Raw genomic sequence first — 20,000 nt, 5'->3', positions numbered from 1 at the left:
TGGCATACAAGGTGATACAAAGCAAATATTTCACTTTTACACAAAACATACAATCAGTTCATGAAGCATTTAAATCCATATAACACTCTTCATCATCATCTTCATCATCATAAACAACAACAGTGATAACAAAGTGTAACAGCTAAATCAGGAAGTGACATCAGAAACACACAAACATACAATCTCTCTCTCACACACACACACACACGCACACACACACACACACACACATGCACGCACGCACGCACCAACAGTCTGGCTCTGTATGATAAGCATGACATACAAAAAGCTGTAGAAAAATATTCTTAAAAAAACAAGCACACAAAACAACAACAATCACTTGGAATGTTCCAGACTTCAGATAGACCTTAGCGTTGGGGGAAGACAGGGCAAGTTGTTGGGCAATGAAGTTGGGCAACCTTCCCGTCAGCATCAACATGCTGCTTTCAATGTACGTTCAACGTAGGCCTCTATCAGCCTCTGGGTGGGAAACCTGACAGGTTCGATGGTTGGTTGGGTTGTTGGGGTGGGCGGGTTGTGGAGAGATAAATCTAACGTTAATTCTAATGGAGGCTAACTGCTAACATTAGTTAATGTGTTGGACCTATAGATGGTTTTCACCAGCTGCAACCCCACAGCATTTCCTTTTTCTCAGCTTCTTCTTCTGTGTTTTATGGCGGTTGGCATCCTTAAATGTTGCATTATTACCGCAACCTGAATTGTATCAGCTTCACAGTGCTAACTATTGACAGTGTCCACTTTCTCAGCTATTCAGGGGAAAACAATGACATAGCCTACTTCTATTTCTATTTTTTATTTTTTTTTAATGTAAAGACAGGCCTATGCGTGCAATAACGTACTGATAGTCAGCTTACTCTGTAACATGTAGCTTTTATTCGCCTCTCAGGCTAGCTCCAGACCGGACAACAACGCTTCCTACTACCCAGCGTGTTCACGTCTTTCCGACAGGGGTGGTTGTTATGGCAACTATCATCAACAACAACAACAACTACTAACTACAATACGTAAAGACCGAAATAGGCTAACTTGTTACTGTGTCTGTCTGAGACACGGCCTAACGTTAACATTTAATATGAGCCTGCGCTCAGCTATGTATACAGGAAGTAAACCGGATATCCAGGTGGGTTGTGACGGTTGTTATTGTTGTCAAGTTAAAACTGTCTATAGCTAACGCAGGTAACTGCTAACATTAGCTAACGTTATAGATCAACATCAGTCAGGTGTCTGCAGTGTTAGAGCTGGATCTGCTCAGCTCTGATGATCTTCACACAACATTGACAGATCATTTTGGTTCAGATTTATACTTTGTGAAAGCGTGCGTTATGATGCGTTCATTTATGGAGGTCGCAAATTGCCACTTGCTATTAGCAAAAATCCAATAAAACGCCACGCTAACTCGGAGTTGTATACTCGCAAACTCGTTTATGATTTCTCAACCCCCAGTTGCTCCCAGCGCGTCATTTGACGTCATTTCAACATGGCGCCCACGATTGTAAGAATTTAAAACATACTTTTTTACAAATTTTTCTGATCTTTTCAACAATAGCAAGCTTTCAGACCAATCAGCATACCTAGTTGGTTAAACCTATACAACTAAATGTTATTGTTGTTATTAGCTGTTAGCTTAGACAGCTAACTGCTATTAGCATCCATGGTTTTGTGACTTGAAGCTCGAACACACATAAGTCAGCGATGACACGTTTGCCACTTGCCACCTCCGGGCATAAACGAACGCAGCGTGAGCCTGTTTCCATCTGTTTTGCTGTCAGTTGCGTTGTTTCACATGCCAAGTATGATGTAAATCCAATATGGCCGCCAGTGCACGAATAAAGCAAATTCCACGTCAACAAGACATTACTGTGACATCAAAGCAACAATGCTGAGGAAGCTCACTGGGCAATGTTGCCCATCAAAGTTGCCCAAACAGTTGCCCTGTGTGGCAGGCACTGCATTTAGAAGCAGAAAATCATCTTACACACACAGACACACACACAGACACACACACACACACACACACACACACACACACACACACACACACACAGACTGTAGCTTACTGAAGACATCACGCACACACAGGTACAGCACGACAGTGTACAAGGTTGTTTTCTTACTGCTAGGTTTAAGTACAGGCACTATAGAGTGAAGCATTGTGGGAAGTGTAGTGCTGTGTGTTAGCTAGCAGCAGCTTGTAGGAGACGCTCAGACTGGTCACCATCTGCTCCGAGTGCAACCACGAAAACGGAAATATTTTTAACTCTTAGCGCTCTGAAAAATCTGCTGATGTGTCGCGAATAACACGCCTCTGACGCGCAGTTAAGATCCTTTTAAACATCTCTGTTGGCAGTGTAACTAGGCTATATCTTCTTCAAGTAAAGAGCAGTGTAACAAATTAATACTTCAGTTTCAGCCTAATATTAGATACTAATGTCATTAATAAGATGCTGTTTTTGCTATCACCCCTCTAAATATCACATTGAAGCTGAATTATTATCCAAAAATCGACATTGTATTCTCCATCCAGCCATCAAAACTCATCGTATCCCTCTCACACTGAGCTGGGTTGGATGAAGTAGGTGGAAGTTTTACTACTTTACTACTGCTGAGTAGTACGTTGATGTGAGTACTTTTGCAATGAGTAATATAGTACTTTTGTTGATTTGTTGTTTTATCACATTAGTAGCTGTTAGAATAATCATCATGTTAATTTACTGTGGTGTTAACTGGATGGAGAGGCTTCTGACCACATAGGCACAAATAGCATAACGGTAAGTGTGTGTGTGTGTGTGTGTGTGTGTGTGTGTGTGTGTGTGTGTGTGTGTGTGTGTGTGTGTGTGTGTGTGTGTGTGTGTGTGTGTGTGTGTGTGTGTGTGTGTGTGTGTGTGTGTGTGTGTGTGGGTAGAATGCAAACAATGGAGGCAGAGATTGACGATGACATCACTTCCTCTTGGAATGCTGAAGACAGGAAGCAGAGAGGGAAAGAAGCAGTCCAGAGTCTCTCTGTGTGTTCAGCCCAGTCACTAGAATAAAACATCTACATTTTACATTTCTACAAACCTACAATCTGAACGTATATCAAAACAAAACAGCGGTTCATCTGAAAAACACGCTGCCTTTCCAACGTTAAACACAAATAACACAACTTTAACAACGTTGGTTATGTTTAGGCAGCTAAAACAACTTGGTTACGGTTACGGTTTGGGATAGGCTTAAATAACAATAAACGAGACATGTGACTCACAAATTAAATTTAGACTTAAGGCAAGTGTTTATGCCCTCCATCCACCGTGACCACAACAGCCTTAATGGCCACCGAGTCTCTGACGTTTATACACGTATCTAGTAATGTTGATATGCAACGTCTGCTTGGTTCAGAAACATTGATATTCTACGTGCCCAAGATTGTAGAAATGCACAATGCAGATATTTTATTCTGGTGACCAGGCTGGTGTGTGTGTGTGTGTGTGTGTGTGTGTGTGTGTGTGTGTGTGTGTGTGTGTGTGTGTGTGTCAGTCAGACAGGTATGTGTGTGTGTATATCTGTCGTTGTATCCAGGGGGTGAAGTGTGTAACGTTGCTGTAGACCCCGGGGCCCAACACCTTGCTGAAGCACACGCTGCCCCAGGACGTCAGGCCGAACAGGGTATAACGACCAGAGACCGCGTCCTCACACACCAAGGGACCGCCGCTGTCTCCCTGCACACACACACACACGCACACACACACACACACACACACACACACACACACACACACACACACACACACACACACACACACACACACACATTCAAAACTTTACATTAACAGAATTATATAACACTTGAGCAGTTTCATGTAGCAACTATTTTTTTGACTGAACTACACCCGCTAGCTAGCTGCTAGTGAGTTCCTACAAGAAACTGAAGCTATAGCAACAGGTTGCTGGCTGTAGTTCGGTCGAAAGAAAATAGTTCCTACATGAAACTGCTCACAACAAGGTCTGTGGATACATTGTTGGTACATTTTGGGCTAGCGCAGTGTAATTTTCTGTGTTCGCATTGTTATAAATGTGATATAAATGGTCAAATGGCCATGAATTTTGACATTTGGGGGGGGGGATTGGGGCTTATATCAAGGATTTTCACACTTCAGTACCTCAGCTAATTTTTGGCCCCGGGAATCAAAAATGTTCACTGCATTCATGTTATTATCCAGAAATGAATAGATAATTCCCCATTGAAAACCACTATAAAGTGCAAAAAAGTGCTATTTTTGAGCTCTAAGACACTTTTTACAAAAAAGCATTTTTTTTATGACTTCCTCCAGATATTTTGGACATAAGGCTTCAAAATTATGGTTTTTAATATTTTTCAGCAGATTGCAAAGTTTTCTTATGTATGGCATGCATCTATTGCAATCAATTTAGCTGGTTTCTATTTGTGCTGCATTATGGACCACTACAGCCCAATGGAATAAATAATTTCAGCTAAAATGGTGTTCATATGGATGTGTGTGTGTGTGTGTGTGTGTGTGTGTGTGTGTGTGTGTGTGTGTGTGTGTGTGTGTGTGTGTGTGTGTGTGTGTGCGTGCGCGTGTGCGTACCATGCAGGAGTCGACAGTCCCAGCCTCGTAGCCAGCACACAGCATCCTGGAGGTGATGGTCTTCATGTCAAAGTAAGATTGACACTGGGACAGAGAGATGATCCTCACCTCACCCTCCTGCAGCTTGAAGGGCACTGCACACACACACACACACACACACACACACACACACACACACACACACACACACACACACACACACACACACACACAGAGGCAACATCTCATCAGATGGGGGGGGGGGGGGGGTCTGTGGCTGTTGTAATGTGGACTAAATGAGGGTCCTTGATATCAAAAGGTTTGAGAATCACTGCTTGAAAGAGCACAGCTTTCTTTTCTAATACAAAAGTAGACATTCCTCTGGAGCGGACCTCTCCTCTAAATCTCACTGGCTCTGCTGCCTCCTGCTGGAGAAAAGCTGTATAACCTCAGATAGGCTGCTGGAACCCAGAAAACTCAAAAACCACACATTTAAATTGAAAAACAAGTAGGAAAAGGTGGATTAAAAAAACACTGCGGTTGCCCATGTGGCCCCAGCCTGTGATGTAGCAGTGTGGTGTGTGTGTGTGTGTGTGTGTGTGTGTGTGAGAGTGAGTGAGTGAGTGAGTGAGTGAGTGAGTGTGCGCATGTGTGTGTGTGTGTGTGTGTGTGTGTGTGTGCATGCGTTTGAGTGTGTGTATACTCACTGCGGTTGCCCATGTGACCCCAGCCTGTGATGTAGCAGTAGGAGTCAGGGAATGGCAGCTGTCCAGGATGAGGCAGACACACCGGCCTGACAAAGCCTGTCTCCTCCACCTGAAACACACACACACCTCGTCAATACTGTATCAATAATTTATCAATACTGTGTCAACACCGTATGCAGACTGTATCAATAATGTATCAATACTGTGTCAACACTGTATGTATACTGCATCAATAATGTATCAATACTGTGTCAACACTGTATGTATACTGTATCAATAATGTATCAATACTGTGTCAACACTGTATGTATACTGCATCAATTATGTATCAATACTGTGTCAACACCAGAGATGGGAAAAGTACTCACATTCTGTACTTAAGTAGAAGTACAGTTACTGTACTTGTGTAAAAAACTACTCTGGTAAAAGTAGAAGTACCGATTCAGCTATTTACTCAAGTAAAAGTAAAAAAGTACAGGCTATGAAATGTACTCAAAGAGTAAAAGTAAAAAGTATTTTTTCTGTGCAAAGCTAACTGAACCTCACGTCATATAAATAATATAATTTGAAGACTATTGAACTTAAAATATCCCCTACAAACATGTTTTTATACATCTTAAAACTCTACTTTGATTAATAATGTGTGCTGTGGTTTTTCCACAAAAACAGTCAAATTATCCCATTAAAATCCTTAAAATGACATCCATTGCTCCCTCATTAACATTTCCAGGTTATATGAATATGCACATCGTTAAACACAAAAGTTTAACTGTTGGATACAAGGTGTCTCCTACTTTATTGAAGCCTCTGGAGCACATACACTGAGATTCAAAAACACAAGACAAGATGTAACTAACCTTTGTGCAAGAACTATAGTCTGTGCTTGTCCTGTGTTTTTTTCTCTAGTGTCTGATCAGACAACTATTACGCCATGTAAACAAACAAAAAAAGCGACACTGTCAGAGCCTCTGGCTCGTTGGAGTCTGCAGTGTTGACAACTTCAACCTCACTTTCAGCTGCATCGCTCATGTTACTGGTTCCTCTGGCTGACATGGACATCACATTATTCACAGACGCAATTTCTCAGCATGATCGAGTGTCCGTCTCTCATCTCTTTTATGGCAGCGTTCTCACGTTTGGTGCATCGTTCTGATACATCGATACATGGTGTGGTGGGTGGACTGTGCACTTCTTTTCCAGGTTATGTCCACGCCTCCTTAGGAGACTGTCTAGCCAATGAAGTTTCGTAACATTGACAGAGAGCCAATCACAAGCTGACATTTAGGGGACCGGACGAGTGCCATTCCATACTATTGGCGGAGCCTGGAATGAGCTATCTCTATTTATTCTGCCCCGTTTCTTCTCTGTCTTTCTTAATCGTTGTTGTTGTGCATTAAACAACACTATGCAAATTGATATTCTGTTGGAACGACTATTAGAGATGAATGTGAATGGGGGTCTCATTCATCTAATTAGGAGCTTCCTAACGGACCGCCCTCAGAGAGTCCTGATGAACGGACTGTACTCAGATGAACTTGTCTTAAACACTGGGGCACCCAAGGTTGTGTACTGTCCGCACTGCTGTTCTCAATTTATGTAAACATGATGTGTGTAAATAACTGTAACCTGAAGCTGCTTAAATACGCAGACGATATGGCCCTTGTTGGTCTTCTTAGGGAAGATGATGCCATCTATGAAGAGGCATACCTCAAGCAGGCCACTGCACTGCAGGACTGGTGCCGAGCATGCAAACTAGAAATTAACGTGTCCAAAACAAAGGAACTCATTATGCAAACAAAACCAGGGGAAAGTAACATGGTCCCTATCATGCTCAGTAACCAGCCTGTGGAAAAGGTCAAACAGTTCAAGTATCTGGGGACAATCTTTGACCAGACTTTGACCTTTAATGAGAACACAGACTATATATATAAGAAAGCCAATCAGCGTCTGTTTTTAATCAGGAAGCTGAGGAGTTTTGGTGTCAGCCAACACATTCTCCAAACGGCATACAGCAGTCTGGTCGAATCAGTCCTGTCTTTTAATATGACCGCCTGGTACGGCAACCTGAACGTAAAGAGCAAAAACAAACTTTCTAGAATAGTTAAAATAGCAAGTAAAATTGTTGGCAAAACACAAAAACAGCTTTCCAACATTTTTGAAAAGGCTGTTATCAGGAAAGGAAGGAAGATCAGTGGTGATGCCTCGCACCCACTGAACTCTGCATTCCAGCTGCTTCCATCCGGTCGTCGATTCAGGGTCCCAAGGGCCAACCGGAACATTTACAAAAACTAATTTATCCCCTGTGCCATACGGTCATTAAATAAATGAACTGTCCTGTGTGCTGTCACTGCTGCGCTATGTAATATTTTAGATAGGTAGGTATATGACTGGTATTTTAGATAGTTAGGAATTAGGAAGCCATTTTAGTTAGGTATTGTATTTGTAATATTTTAGGTAGGTAGGTATATGACTGGTATTTTAGATAGGTAGGAAGCCATTTTTAGTTAGGTGTTTGTATTTGGAATCATATGTTTATTTGCACTATCTATGTCTTAACTTGTACATGTGTGTTTTATGTTCTATGTCTTTATGTTTTATGGTGTGCTGACTGTGCACAATGTATCTTGATGGGAAGAGAAGCCAAAGAAAAATTTCCACCATGGTGGACAATAAAGTATCAAATCAAAAATAAAAATAAAACTAAAGTAACAAGCTTGTTTTGAAAATGTAAGGAGTAGAAAGTACAGATACTTGTGTTAAAATGTAGGGAGTAAAAGTAAAAAGTCGTCAGAAAAATAAATACTCAGTAAAGTACAAATACCTGAAAAATCTACCTAAGTACATTAACAAAGTATTTGTACTTCGTTACTTCCCATCTCTGGTCAACACTGCAGACTGTATCAATAATGTATCAATACTGTGTCAACACTGTATGTATACTGTATCAATAATGTATCAATACTGTGTTAAAACTGTATGTATACTGTATCAATAATGTATCAATACTGTGTCAACACTGTATGTATACTGTGTCAACACTGTATGTATACTGTATCAATACTGTGTCAAAACTGTATGTATACTGCATCAATTATGTATCAATACTGTGTCAACACTGTATGCAGACTGTATCAATAATGTAGAAATACTGTGTCAACACGGTATGTATACTGTATCAATAATGTATCAATACTGTATCAATCATGTGTCAATACTGAATCAATAATGTATCAATAATGTATCAATAACGTATCAATACTGTGTCAACACTGTATGTATACTGTATCAATAATGTATCAATACTGTGTCAACACTGTATGAATTATACTGTATCAATAATGTGTCAATACTGTGTCAATACTGTATCAATAATGTGTCAATAATGTGTCAATACTGTATCAATACTGTATGAATACTGTATGAATACTGCATCAATACTGTATGAATACTGTATTATACCAATACTATAACTACTGATACTGTCAATAACCCTATACTAGACACATAGCAGGCCAGGCTGAGACAGTAAACTGGTCTGACATAGATGGTCTCTAATACCTAATATAGAATATTGATGATCAATAATACTAGACCTACTAATACTATACTGTGGATCTTACAGAAGCCCTGAGACGTACAGTAAGTGAGAGAAAAAACAGAAAAGAACAGAACGTTTTGCAATGATAATCCTTCTTAATCCCCCCCCCCCCCCCCGGCTCCCAGTGTTTGTTGCTGTAATACTCACTTCAGCCACAAGTGTGCACCACAACTCCATGTTTTAAATAGGACTAAAGGCATTCCTGTTTTCCTCCAGGTAAGTTTTTAATATCTCCATGCACTCTAAACACTATATTGGGTGTTACTGTAGCAAGTTATTACAGTCATGTCTTTCTTTTGGCTAGAAATGTGGAAGAAAATCTTTAGTCCTATTTAGAAGATGGGGTCAGTGGTCCACTCTTGTGGCCGACATGAGTATTACAACAACAAACATAAAAAATAAAGTAAAAAAAATGAGCCTGCCAAGAAAAATGAAGATGATAAAAAAAAAACTGCCAAAACGTACTCACTCCGTTTGTCAGTCTCTCTTTCTCTCCCTTTCTCTCTCACCTCTGACTCTAGCTCGACCACGCTGATGTCATAGTCGACCACCGCCCGGTTGTAGCGCGGGTGGACGATGATGGAGCGCACCCCCCGGCTCTGGCTGTGTGCGCCCGGGTGGTCCAGATTATTCAAACCCAACACCACCTTCCACAGCTCTGCACTCTCTCTCCTGGGAGGGGGAGGGGAGAGAGAGAGAGAGAGTGGGGGATGAAACCTCCGTCCTGAATTTACAGTACTTCCTCCATTTTGATAAAACAATTCACAACACACGTTCTTTCACTTTCTCTATATCCAACACCATTGGCGGCTTTAGTTATGTTTCACCCGCTTCAAATGAAATGGGTCTCACCCTCCCAAAGGGCCTGACTGACACGTACACATTGAATAATTCACCCACTTGTTTACATTGAGGCAAACTGTACAAAGATACTGTAATGCATCAGACACTGTTTCAAACCTTTTTTATGATCAATTATTTATTCATATTTTCATAAACAATACAGTCCGCACACCAAAAGAACCACAAATACAAATACCATACAATAACAAACAAATAAAGACATACAAAACAAAAATCAAACTAAACCTAACCACTATTCTAAGAAAAGAAAAGAAAAACACAGTGTCACATCAGCAGCCCACAAACACCATTGCAAAAGCACCCGGCATAAACATCAGCTTAAATAAAATAAAATAAAACATCTTCCCATCATAGTCCATTCACAAAGTCCAGATATTTCCCCCATTTCTGAACATATTTCTCTGACTGGTTAATGAGACGAAGAGAGAGTTTCTCATATGCTGCCACCGTCCCCAGCTGAGAGAGCCATACATTCACTGAGGGTAAATCAGCCGACTTCCACTCATGGACACTGTTTCAAACCTAACAGCCAGCTTTAATTGCCGTGTGAAAAAATTAGTCATTTTCCCGCGGCTGTCTCACCGCCTCCGTGGAAGCTGGTTGGATGTGCGGGGGTGCACCTAACCGCCGCTATTTCATCTGATTTGGTTCTCTGTATAGTTAGGTTAGGTTCAGTTTATTTGATATGGACATCACAGAGCATTGGAGATGAAACATACATGTATGCACAACAACCAGATACACAGTGTTTAGTGTTTATAGCGGAACGTTAATTTTCAACACCTGTCCACAGGTGACTCCTACACCAAAACACAACCCAAATGGACATACCCAAAAAGATACATAATCAAATATAAAACCACAAGAGTAAAGCTATACATACAAATGTATTGACTAGAAAGTCACTAAAGAAAGTCACTAAAATGCACCCCAGAGGACATACCCTAAAAGAAACATAATCAAATATAAAACCACAAGAGCAAAGCTATACATACAAATATTAAATGATGTACATACAATACAGTACACACAATACAGACATACTACAGAGTACCACCAGAGGTCTACAAGGGTATTAAGTGTGAGAACACAGTTGTTTCTCTTTTAACCATGACTTAATACCCCTGTTAAAAGCATTAAAATCGTGTTGTTTTCAGCTCAGTAGGTAGACTGTTCCATAGTTTTGCTCCTTTAACAGAGAAAATGAGGTTTTACAGTTTTACAGTTAGTTTGATTGACCTCATGCATTATTGCCCAAAGTCCACTTATTATTACTTGTATTTGCCATAGGAAATAAAGCCTGTTATCAACCAATAGTAGTATCATCAGTAGTATTCATTATGATGTGTGTTATTTGCTTGCATCGCTAAGTTTGTTGAAACATTGGCTGTTATTATTTCAGGTGTGGATTTCCTTTAATTAATTAATAATCAGGAATGTTAATAGCTGATGCAATTCACTTGTGCCATTAAGGCTATATTGAGAGTTGAATGTCCTTCTCTTTCATTGCTTTGTTTTCTTATTGTCTTTCACATCAAGTCTCGTCAAGTCATCAAACCCGGCACACCGATCATCAATCTTCACCTGTTTGTTACCTTTGTGATCTGCGGACAATGATTCATTTCATGCCTGTGTTTTAACCCCCTGCTTTTATTCAACATTCACTATCATTACAAGAACAGCAGCTTCTTCCCAACTGCCATCCGCATCATCAGAGTCCCAAAACCACCACAAATAAGGACTCTGTACCCCCCCCCCCCCCCCATATCCCCTGAGCACAGCCAGCTCAACAAACAGGCCAGAATCCTCCCACTGACATGACCCTAACCCCCCAACCCCATCATTGATTGGTTTTATATAGTGCCTTTCTAGACACTCAAAGTGCTTCACACATCAGGGGAGGGAGGGGGAGGGAACTCAACTCATCCACCACCGATGTGCAGCACCCACCTGGGTGATGCACGGCAGCCAGTTTGCGGCAGAAGGCTCACCACACATCAGCCTATCACGGTGGAGAGTTGAGGACTGAATGTGCCATATGTCACTGTAGGTAATTGGATCACCTACTGTGGCACTAAAAGTGAATCTGTATAAACTGGACTCCGCTGTACTTGGTCATGTCATTCAGCGGGAATCAAATTAACCAGGCGGAATAAGTAGTTTTTTAAGCAGTTAAAACCAGTTAGCAGTTCAATATTCACAGCAAAATGGTAGGCGGGTCATTTCTTTCACTACGCACATTACTAACAGTGTCAACTAATACAAACGAGTAAACACTCAATCCGAAGCAAATGCACACTAAAATAAAATCCATAAGCAATTATTCAGTGTTAAATAATCCTACCAGGCCAACACCAGTACCTGATGTGAGCTATCCATGGTGCTGAAAGAGTGCAGAGTGCATTCATTGTAAACTATCAGCAGTTTCAGACACATTTGATTCCCAAGCAAAACTTATTGGCATAGCTTTGTTGTTGATTGAATTTGAGACAATGGTTTAATGTTTTTATGTCAGCTGATAGATAATACACAGGCTTAGTACTATTCGATGCAGACTAGTAGCTGAGAAGGATGAGGTTTCTCCTCATCCCAAAGCAATACTGTCATAGACCCTTTTCACGGGGGCCATTTTGTGTCGAAAAAGCAGAATAAACACAGGTGCAAACAAAACACTAATGAGGGTTTCCAAATTCCAATCATGGATGTTTGAAACCCTCATTAGTGTTTTTCTTGCACCTGTGTTTATTCTGCCTTTTCGACACAAAATGGCCCCTGTGAGAAGGGTCTATTGTTTCAGTTTTTGGTTTGTAATTGTAATAGTTTGTCTGAATTATTTCTATGTTGAGCTGTCCATGGTGCTAAAAGCATGCATCTAAGTTGAAGTCCAAAATACCAATAGTGATGCAAACCAACTTGAATCCTTACTTCTCTCTCTTTTCTTTTCGTCAAAAATCCCCCCCCCCCCCCCCCCCCCGCCACACATTAGCTCTTCCGACTGTCCCCCAGATGCCCTCTACATGCGCAGACACACTACAACACACACACACACACACACACACACACACACACACACACACACACACACAACACACACACACTACAACACACACACACACACACACACACACACACACACACACACACACACACACACACACACACACACACACACACACACACTACAACACACACACACACACACACACACACACACACACTACAACACACACACACACACACACACACACACACACACACACACACACACACTCCTCACCCCTCAAAGCAGTGTGCGACGGTCAGGGCCCATCTCCTGTGTATGAGCACGCAGCCACAGACGTGTCCGCTCTGCCCGCTCTGCAGAGAGCACTGCCAAGGCCACGCCCCCCGCCGAGAGACACGCCCACCCAGGATACGCCTCCTCCTGTGGAGGGAGGAACCTGCACCCAAGGGCGCACGCTGCCCACAGTCTGAGAAAGAGGGGGGAGGGAGAGAGAGAGAGGGGGGAAGGGAGAGAGGGGGGGGGAGGGAGAGAGAGAGTGAGAGACGTTGGCGACGAGGCTAACATAAGCCTCTTCTAAACATGAACTGTGGATTATAACCGTAGAATCAGGTCCGACTATCCGCCGCAGTTACCCTGCTAGACATGACTCAATAAACTACTTCATCACTTTCTAAACATGAGGGAGAAGCTCTGTGGTTTGGGGGCAGTGCTGTCACGTATGAAAAGTAGCCTACAGAATAGGCTACAATTCTCTGCTCTGGATCTAAATAAATGTATAAATGTAAATAGTATTCTACTCTTATACCTATACCTATAGGCTACCTTATACCTATAGTCAATGTCTATTCCAATTCTCAGAGATCGACTTTGCAGCGGGATAGATAGCCTCTTTGTTCGGCACATCATTCTGGGAAAGCTTGGGACGCATAAACACACACAACATGCACGCTCCTATCTGGATTTGCGGACACAAATATGAGCCAATATTTCCTCGACATTGCCTTGATGAGAAACCGCTGCTTAAAACATGTCTGGGCATTGGGCAATAATAACATGACAGTGGAGAGAGGAGTGTGTGAGCGGCTCCTCTCATCTGATCTCTCCCACCTGGGCACCGCTGCGTCATCAGGCTGAGGATCAAAGCGAATAGGCCTATAGCCTACTAAACGCTGTTCGTGAGTTTGCTCGTTTAATTCATTGAAATGCGTGAACGATTAAATACTATAGGTGAACATTAATACTGATCACTCATCACCCAATAATAGCCTAATGCACATCTCCTTGTTACATTTTCTAACTGGCAGATGGAGGAAAATAAACGATTAAACTTTTAGGCTACTTGTTTACTCACCAATTTGGCTCTCTTCCAAATAATCCAGCCACATAACTACGTCCGTTCATGAAATTATTAAATAGCACGGGGACATTAATGGTTTGTATGTGTTGCTTAGCACGTCATCAACGCCCCCTCCCGCCTGCCCCCTCATATTGTTGTTATCATGTACCTGAATGTCGTAAATATGAGCCCATTCGTTGTCTGGTCAGAGGCAGGTTGGATAAAAGGATCAGATGTGATTGATCAGATTGTTGATGTCGAGTGAACACAAACTACGAACCAGGTCCGAACCCAGGGGCGGTTCTAGGCCGTTTTTGGGTGGGCTTTAGCCCACCCAAAAATAGTCTCAGCCCACCCAAAAAAATAGAAACAAAAAAACTTTTTTTTTTTTTTTTTTTTTTTAATCCCTCTCCAAATCCATGGTGGTCATTAGTAGCAGTTTCTGACTACACTCAATGCGCTGTGTGCATGTTTCCCCCCCCCCCTCTATGTTCTTAGGGTGGGCTGAGACAAAAATTTAGGGGGGTTCAGCCCACCCGAAAAGTTTCTAGAACCGCGGCTGCGCAGGCGCTCCCTCCTCCATCTATCTGCCTAATCCCACATCACTTCACACAGGTCACACACACAGTACAGCAGCGAAGTGGTCCTCCACAGTCCACACAATCGTTCTCCCCACTCATGATCAATGAAACTGAGGTGAGCATTGAGCAGTCAGAGTCGTTAGTAGTTACTTAATTAGCGCATATTGATATGCAAATTATATTATTATAACGTTGTCGTAGGCTAAACAAAAGAACTTGTCGCTGTGCCTGCCAGACAAACAGGTGGACTGGAGGAAGGTAGGTAGGCTACCATGGCACCAGCCAGCCATGTCATGCTAGCTCGCAGTAAGCGGGTGTAAATGGATGTGATGTTTTTTGAGAAACATATGGGCATAAGTGACAAACATTTTCAAACGGGTCCCTTGTTATCTGAATGAAATTAAGCCCTTCAGAATCGCAAGTGGCTGCTTTACACAGCCTGTCTGATGTGATGATGACGATAGCTTAACATGCGTGCATGGCATCACTTATGTCTTGCTGTGATGTTAGTTCAGTATCTCAATAAAAGTTCTTACAGGCTTGTTATTTCCCTCTAAGGCAGGGATGTCAGAGATCCGGCCCACGGGCCGGATCCGGCCCCCGGGCAGGTTTCATCCGGCCCGCGAGATGTTTTGGAATATTAAAAAAAATATATATATATATTATTATTATTATTAAATTCGCACCCCATTATCATGAACTACGTGTGGCTAATAAGCAAGCTAAGAGTTCATTCATAAGTTAATTAACCTGCACTACAAGGAAGTATGTCAGTAGGTCATCAGGTGTAAACAAAGCCGCCATGATGCCACGCTGGAATTGAATCGCGCATTCAGCTACCTACCAAAAAACAAAAGAATCAACAAGATCAGGCGCGGACTGCATAATCGGGCACGTCGGGCAAATGCCCGGTGGCCTGGCCTGCAAAAAAACAGCAGGCCAGGCGCTGCCTACTGGTTTACTAGTGGTTTTATTACTTTATTCAGGATTAAAGTGGGTGCATCTCATTGTAAAATTGGACTTGGCCCAAATTGGGCTTCAAACGGCCCAAATTGGGCTTCAAACGGCCCAAATCGGGCTTCAAACGGCCCAAATCTGGCTTTAAACGACCCAAATTGGGCTTCAAACGGCCCACATCTGGCTTCAAACGGCCCAAATTGAGCTTTAAACGGCCCAAATTTTTCTGACGCCGGCACGCGCGTCGGCCCGTATCGGCCTGGCCTGCTTGGTATCTAATGCCCGGCCTGAATTATGATCCCAGTCCGCCCCTGAACAAGATGCTGTCGAAAAAGAGAAAGGTTGACACGGAATGCAGGCAGTTTCAAGAGAAATGGAAAGAGCAGTATTTCTTTTGTGAAGTAAATGGGTAAATGAGTCGAATTGATTTTAGTTAAAAAAAAATCCGGCCCCCATGAGGTCTCAGTTGTACAAATCCGGCCCTCTACCTAATATGAGTCTGACACCCCTGCTCTAAGGGAGTGCAAGGCAGATATTTAAACAGCCTTGTTTGTGTACAGTACCAGTGGCATGGGAGTAATAAAAAGGGATTAAGGACCAGGACCCCTGGTGGTCAGTAAGATGGGCTGGTTGAGCCAATGTTAAAATTATCTTTATTTATTATTTATTTTTGCTTTAAAACTATTTTTTAATTTTCTGCTTAAAGTTCATGAAAAAAGTGGCATTCTTGTTTTTTCACACAATAATTTCATAATACCATTTGTAATGCCACCGTTGTAGTGCTGTTGTTCAAAATTAAAGTACATTTTCTCAGATTTATTGGTGTCTTTCTAGTCACACAATTTAATAGTCAGTGTTTCCCATACACTAAACTATTTGTGGTGGTACACCCTACATAGATTTTGACCCCCACAAATACTGCCACATATTAATTTCAACTAGTTGACTGCAAACTCCTGCTTTAGTGCTTACAGTATATTATTATCTTGTCGGAATATTATTCCAGCCAATAAGTTAGGAAGTTCCCTTTTGATTTAATTTTACTTTTGTTTTGCCTACAAAGCAAAATGTTACTTTACTTGAAACTCCCCTGAAGTGATTTTGGTATTATTTATGCAAGCATAATTCTACCATATAGTAACCTGTATGCAGAATATATATAGTATATATAGGGAAACAATTATTTTTTCATTGCTGTAAAACCACAGAACGGTAAAGAAGATATTGATGTGTGTAGTTCTTCATAGATCTAGTCTCTTCATTTTGATCTCAAAGTGCGCCAGTTTGATCCATTTTTACTTGAAACTGTACAAAATTTCCTTCCGGGGGGGCATGCCCCCGGACCCCCCTAGGGGTTCTGTGGTCCATGACCTTTGGGTGGGCTGAGCCCACCCAAAGCTCTGATGCTAAAACCGCCCCTGTCCGAACCATCAAAATAATGGAAGCATTCACGTAATTGAGGGATACACATTATATTGAATGCAGGCTCCCTTGTGGTGCCCTGCTGCCAAATTGGTCCCCCCTCCATGAAATACAGTAACAGGTTTTATTTTGAAAATTCACAGGATGTGAATTCCTGCCCAGATCTGCTCTGTGCTGCTGTACACCACACGAATTATAACATGTCTCATGTATGACATGTGACATAGGGGTGACTTAGATCGGGCAGAGACAGCACACATGAGTGACTCAGATCAGGAAGTGCAACTAGCTCAACATTAGCATGTTAGTCCATGGCAGCAAGGAGACAGAGAAGCTGTGTTGGTTCTTGCTGTAAACCCTCTCAGCTCAGTGACTTGCTGTGAGTCTCTTTATACACAAGCTAGTCCAACAGCTCACACCAAGATGGCCGCCGCTATACGACCAACCAGGAGTGTTGATTTGAACTTGAACTATCTGTTCACGTCCTGTGAGCTAATTGTTAAGCTAATTCAACTGGGTTTAACTCAAACATGTGGGGCCAATAATTACAGCTACTGATTAAGAGTTCAGTAGCAGAAAACTCATTTTGGAAGAGTAAAGTACATAATATAATGTATAATGCAAATAATATAATATAATATAATATAATATAATATAATATAATATAATATAATATAATGCAAATAACACAAGAGTTTACCTTCTCTGGTACAGAGGACTGATACTCTCTTCCTGGAATGACAGGAGTGACTGCAGACAGAGAGAGAGAGTGAGGGAGAGAGAGATAGACAGACAGACAGGCAGAGAGACAGTTACGGTAAACAAGGATAGGTAGATAGGTTATAAGATATAACGGTGGGTGACTAGATTTGTGGACAAGAAGTCTGGAAGTTTGGGTACATTCTAGGTTCATGTTCTATCTTCTAGGTATATTGAATGTTAGGTCCATGTTCTAGGTACTGTAGGCCCATTCTAGGTTCACATTCTGTTGAACAAAGCCTGCAGAAGAAGCTTGAATCTTGCCTGCAGGGCAGAAGATTTAGTCTAGTTCTAGACAAGAGTTCTAGGTTCTAGAGATGTGGTTCTGTATAGGTCTAGTGAGGTTGTAGCTTGATTTTGTATAGGTCCAGTACCTCCTCTTCTCCAGCCTGGCCTGCAGAGCTGTGCCGTTCCTCTGGCTCCACTCAGGATGGACGTGTAACCAACGACGACGGCCGGGGACGCCTAGCTGGTCAGGAACCATGGAGACAGAGGACGGAACCCTACACACACACACACACACGCGCGCGCGCGCACACACACACACACACACACACACACACACACACATACACACACATGCGCGCGCACACGTACACACACACACACACACACACACACACACACACACACGCGCATGCACAAACACAAACACACACACACACACACACACACACACACACACACACACAGACACACACAAACTCAGATCGGTTTACTAGATCGCTTTCCATGAGTTAAATATAACTATGATCTAATACAGTACATGTCAGCAGTGTGTGTGTGTGTGTGTGTTAGGGGTTGCATAGCCTCTAACGCGTCAACGTTACTACCACGTGGTTTGAGACTTAAGGTCTTTGCACACTGTGCATTTTTTTTAATCCATCATCCAAAACCACAGATGTGTCAAAAAGCTTGCAAAAGGCTATTGACTGATGCAAAAAATGCATAAGATCTAACCTGTTCCTAAAACTGTAGTGACGGACGGAAGTTTGGGAGTCAGTGTGTAAACGTGAGGTCGTATTTATTTTTAAACATGCACATTTCGTTTGGTTTACAAAAGCCTTTACGTTGCCCCAGGCAGCAGCCTGCACCTGCTCTTCTCGTCTTTTTCACTAATTCCTATATATTTACGTTTCCCCCGTTAGGTTTTAATTTATTTATCCTGGTTGCTGCTCCACCCTCTGCCGATCTGGGGAGAGCCGAAACTGGCTCCATGCTTCCTCCGAGACATGGGCAGTTAGCCAACCGCTTCTTTTCACCTGACAGGGGAAGCTTCACCGGTAGGACATAGCACGTGGGAGGTTCACGCTATTCTAACGAGTTCCCCTTCCTCGGAACAGGTGCCCCTAACGACCAGAGGAGGCACCACATCAGCAACCAGGATATTGTATGTTTTTGGTGTGGGGTTCCTATATGAAGGAAACCCCCAGGAGGCATGGGGAGAACATGCAAACTCCACACAGAAAGGCCCTTTTGACGGCCCCACCTGGGCGGTGGGCACTCGAGGACATGCGGACGGGCACGCACTCCTTCAGCGCTCACAGCGTCCCATATTTACGTTTATAGATTTATTTGGTAATCAAAGTAGTAAGCTACGTTATTTGGCTTATAACTACATGTGACTTTGCATGTTCGTTGTTGTTTTTCTCGCTATCTGAGTACCGTAAATTCCGGACTATAAGCCGCACCTTTTTCCCCGTTTTTTGGCCTTTTTTGGCCCCTGCGGCTTATATAACGGTGCGGCTTATCTATGGATTTTTTCAAACAAAAAAAAAAAAATCTCTCTTTTTTAGCACTCTTTCTAACTATAAATCCTATATAACTATAATAAGTTTTAATTTCCTCTCTTGCCCTCTTTTCACCACACTGTATGACACTGTATGACACTGTGTGCACTGTAAAAAACAACACAGGTGGTGTTGTGTTATGTTGTTTTGTTGAAATGTTAATAAATGGGAGCTTCCTCTACAATCCCCTCTGTGCATGAACCCTTACATATGGTAATTAAACATTAAAACACAAAAAAAAAAAAAAAAAAAAAAAAAAAAAAAAACATTAAAACACCCGCGGCTTATAGTCCGGTGCGGCTTATATAAGAAAAAAATAGTCAACTTTGAAGGTGCGGCTTATACACCGGTGCGGCTTATAGTCCGGAATTTACGGTACTTTTATTGTTGCGAGCGGGT

The 20,000-nt window shown here is 42.1% G+C and overlaps 1 protein-coding gene across 2 annotated transcripts in view; it reads right to left on the bottom strand.

Annotated features, from left to right (window-relative positions):
- Window positions 1-2,963: 2,963 nt before the first annotated feature.
- Window positions 2,964-20,000, bottom strand: part of corin (corin, serine peptidase) — a 73,705-nt gene continuing 56,668 nt past the window's right edge. The window contains exons 18-24 of one of the 2 annotated variants that reach the window (XM_083639733.1): window positions 18,186-18,314; window positions 17,753-17,802; window positions 13,030-13,222; window positions 9,398-9,560; window positions 5,291-5,399; window positions 4,605-4,738; window positions 2,964-3,716 (exon numbers count right to left, since the gene is read on the bottom strand). In XM_083639733.1, the coding sequence (XP_083495859.1) occupies window positions 3,531-3,716; window positions 4,605-4,738; window positions 5,291-5,399; window positions 9,398-9,560; window positions 13,030-13,222; window positions 17,753-17,802; window positions 18,186-18,314 (964 nt within the window). In that variant the 3' untranslated portion in view covers window positions 2,964-3,530. Of the gene's footprint in view, window positions 3,717-4,604; window positions 4,739-5,290; window positions 5,400-9,397; window positions 9,561-11,293; window positions 11,357-13,029; window positions 13,223-17,752; window positions 17,803-18,185; window positions 18,315-20,000 lie in introns of those variants that run through there. The other variant, XM_083639734.1, reaches the window with a different exon arrangement.

Source organism: Poromitra crassiceps, assembly GCF_964638095.1.
Source record: "Poromitra crassiceps genome assembly, chromosome: 7".
NCBI lineage: Eukaryota > Metazoa > Chordata > Actinopteri > Beryciformes > Melamphaidae > Poromitra > Poromitra crassiceps.
Note: the sequence above shows the minus strand (reverse complement) of the source record. Positions and strands in the feature narration are given on the sequence as shown.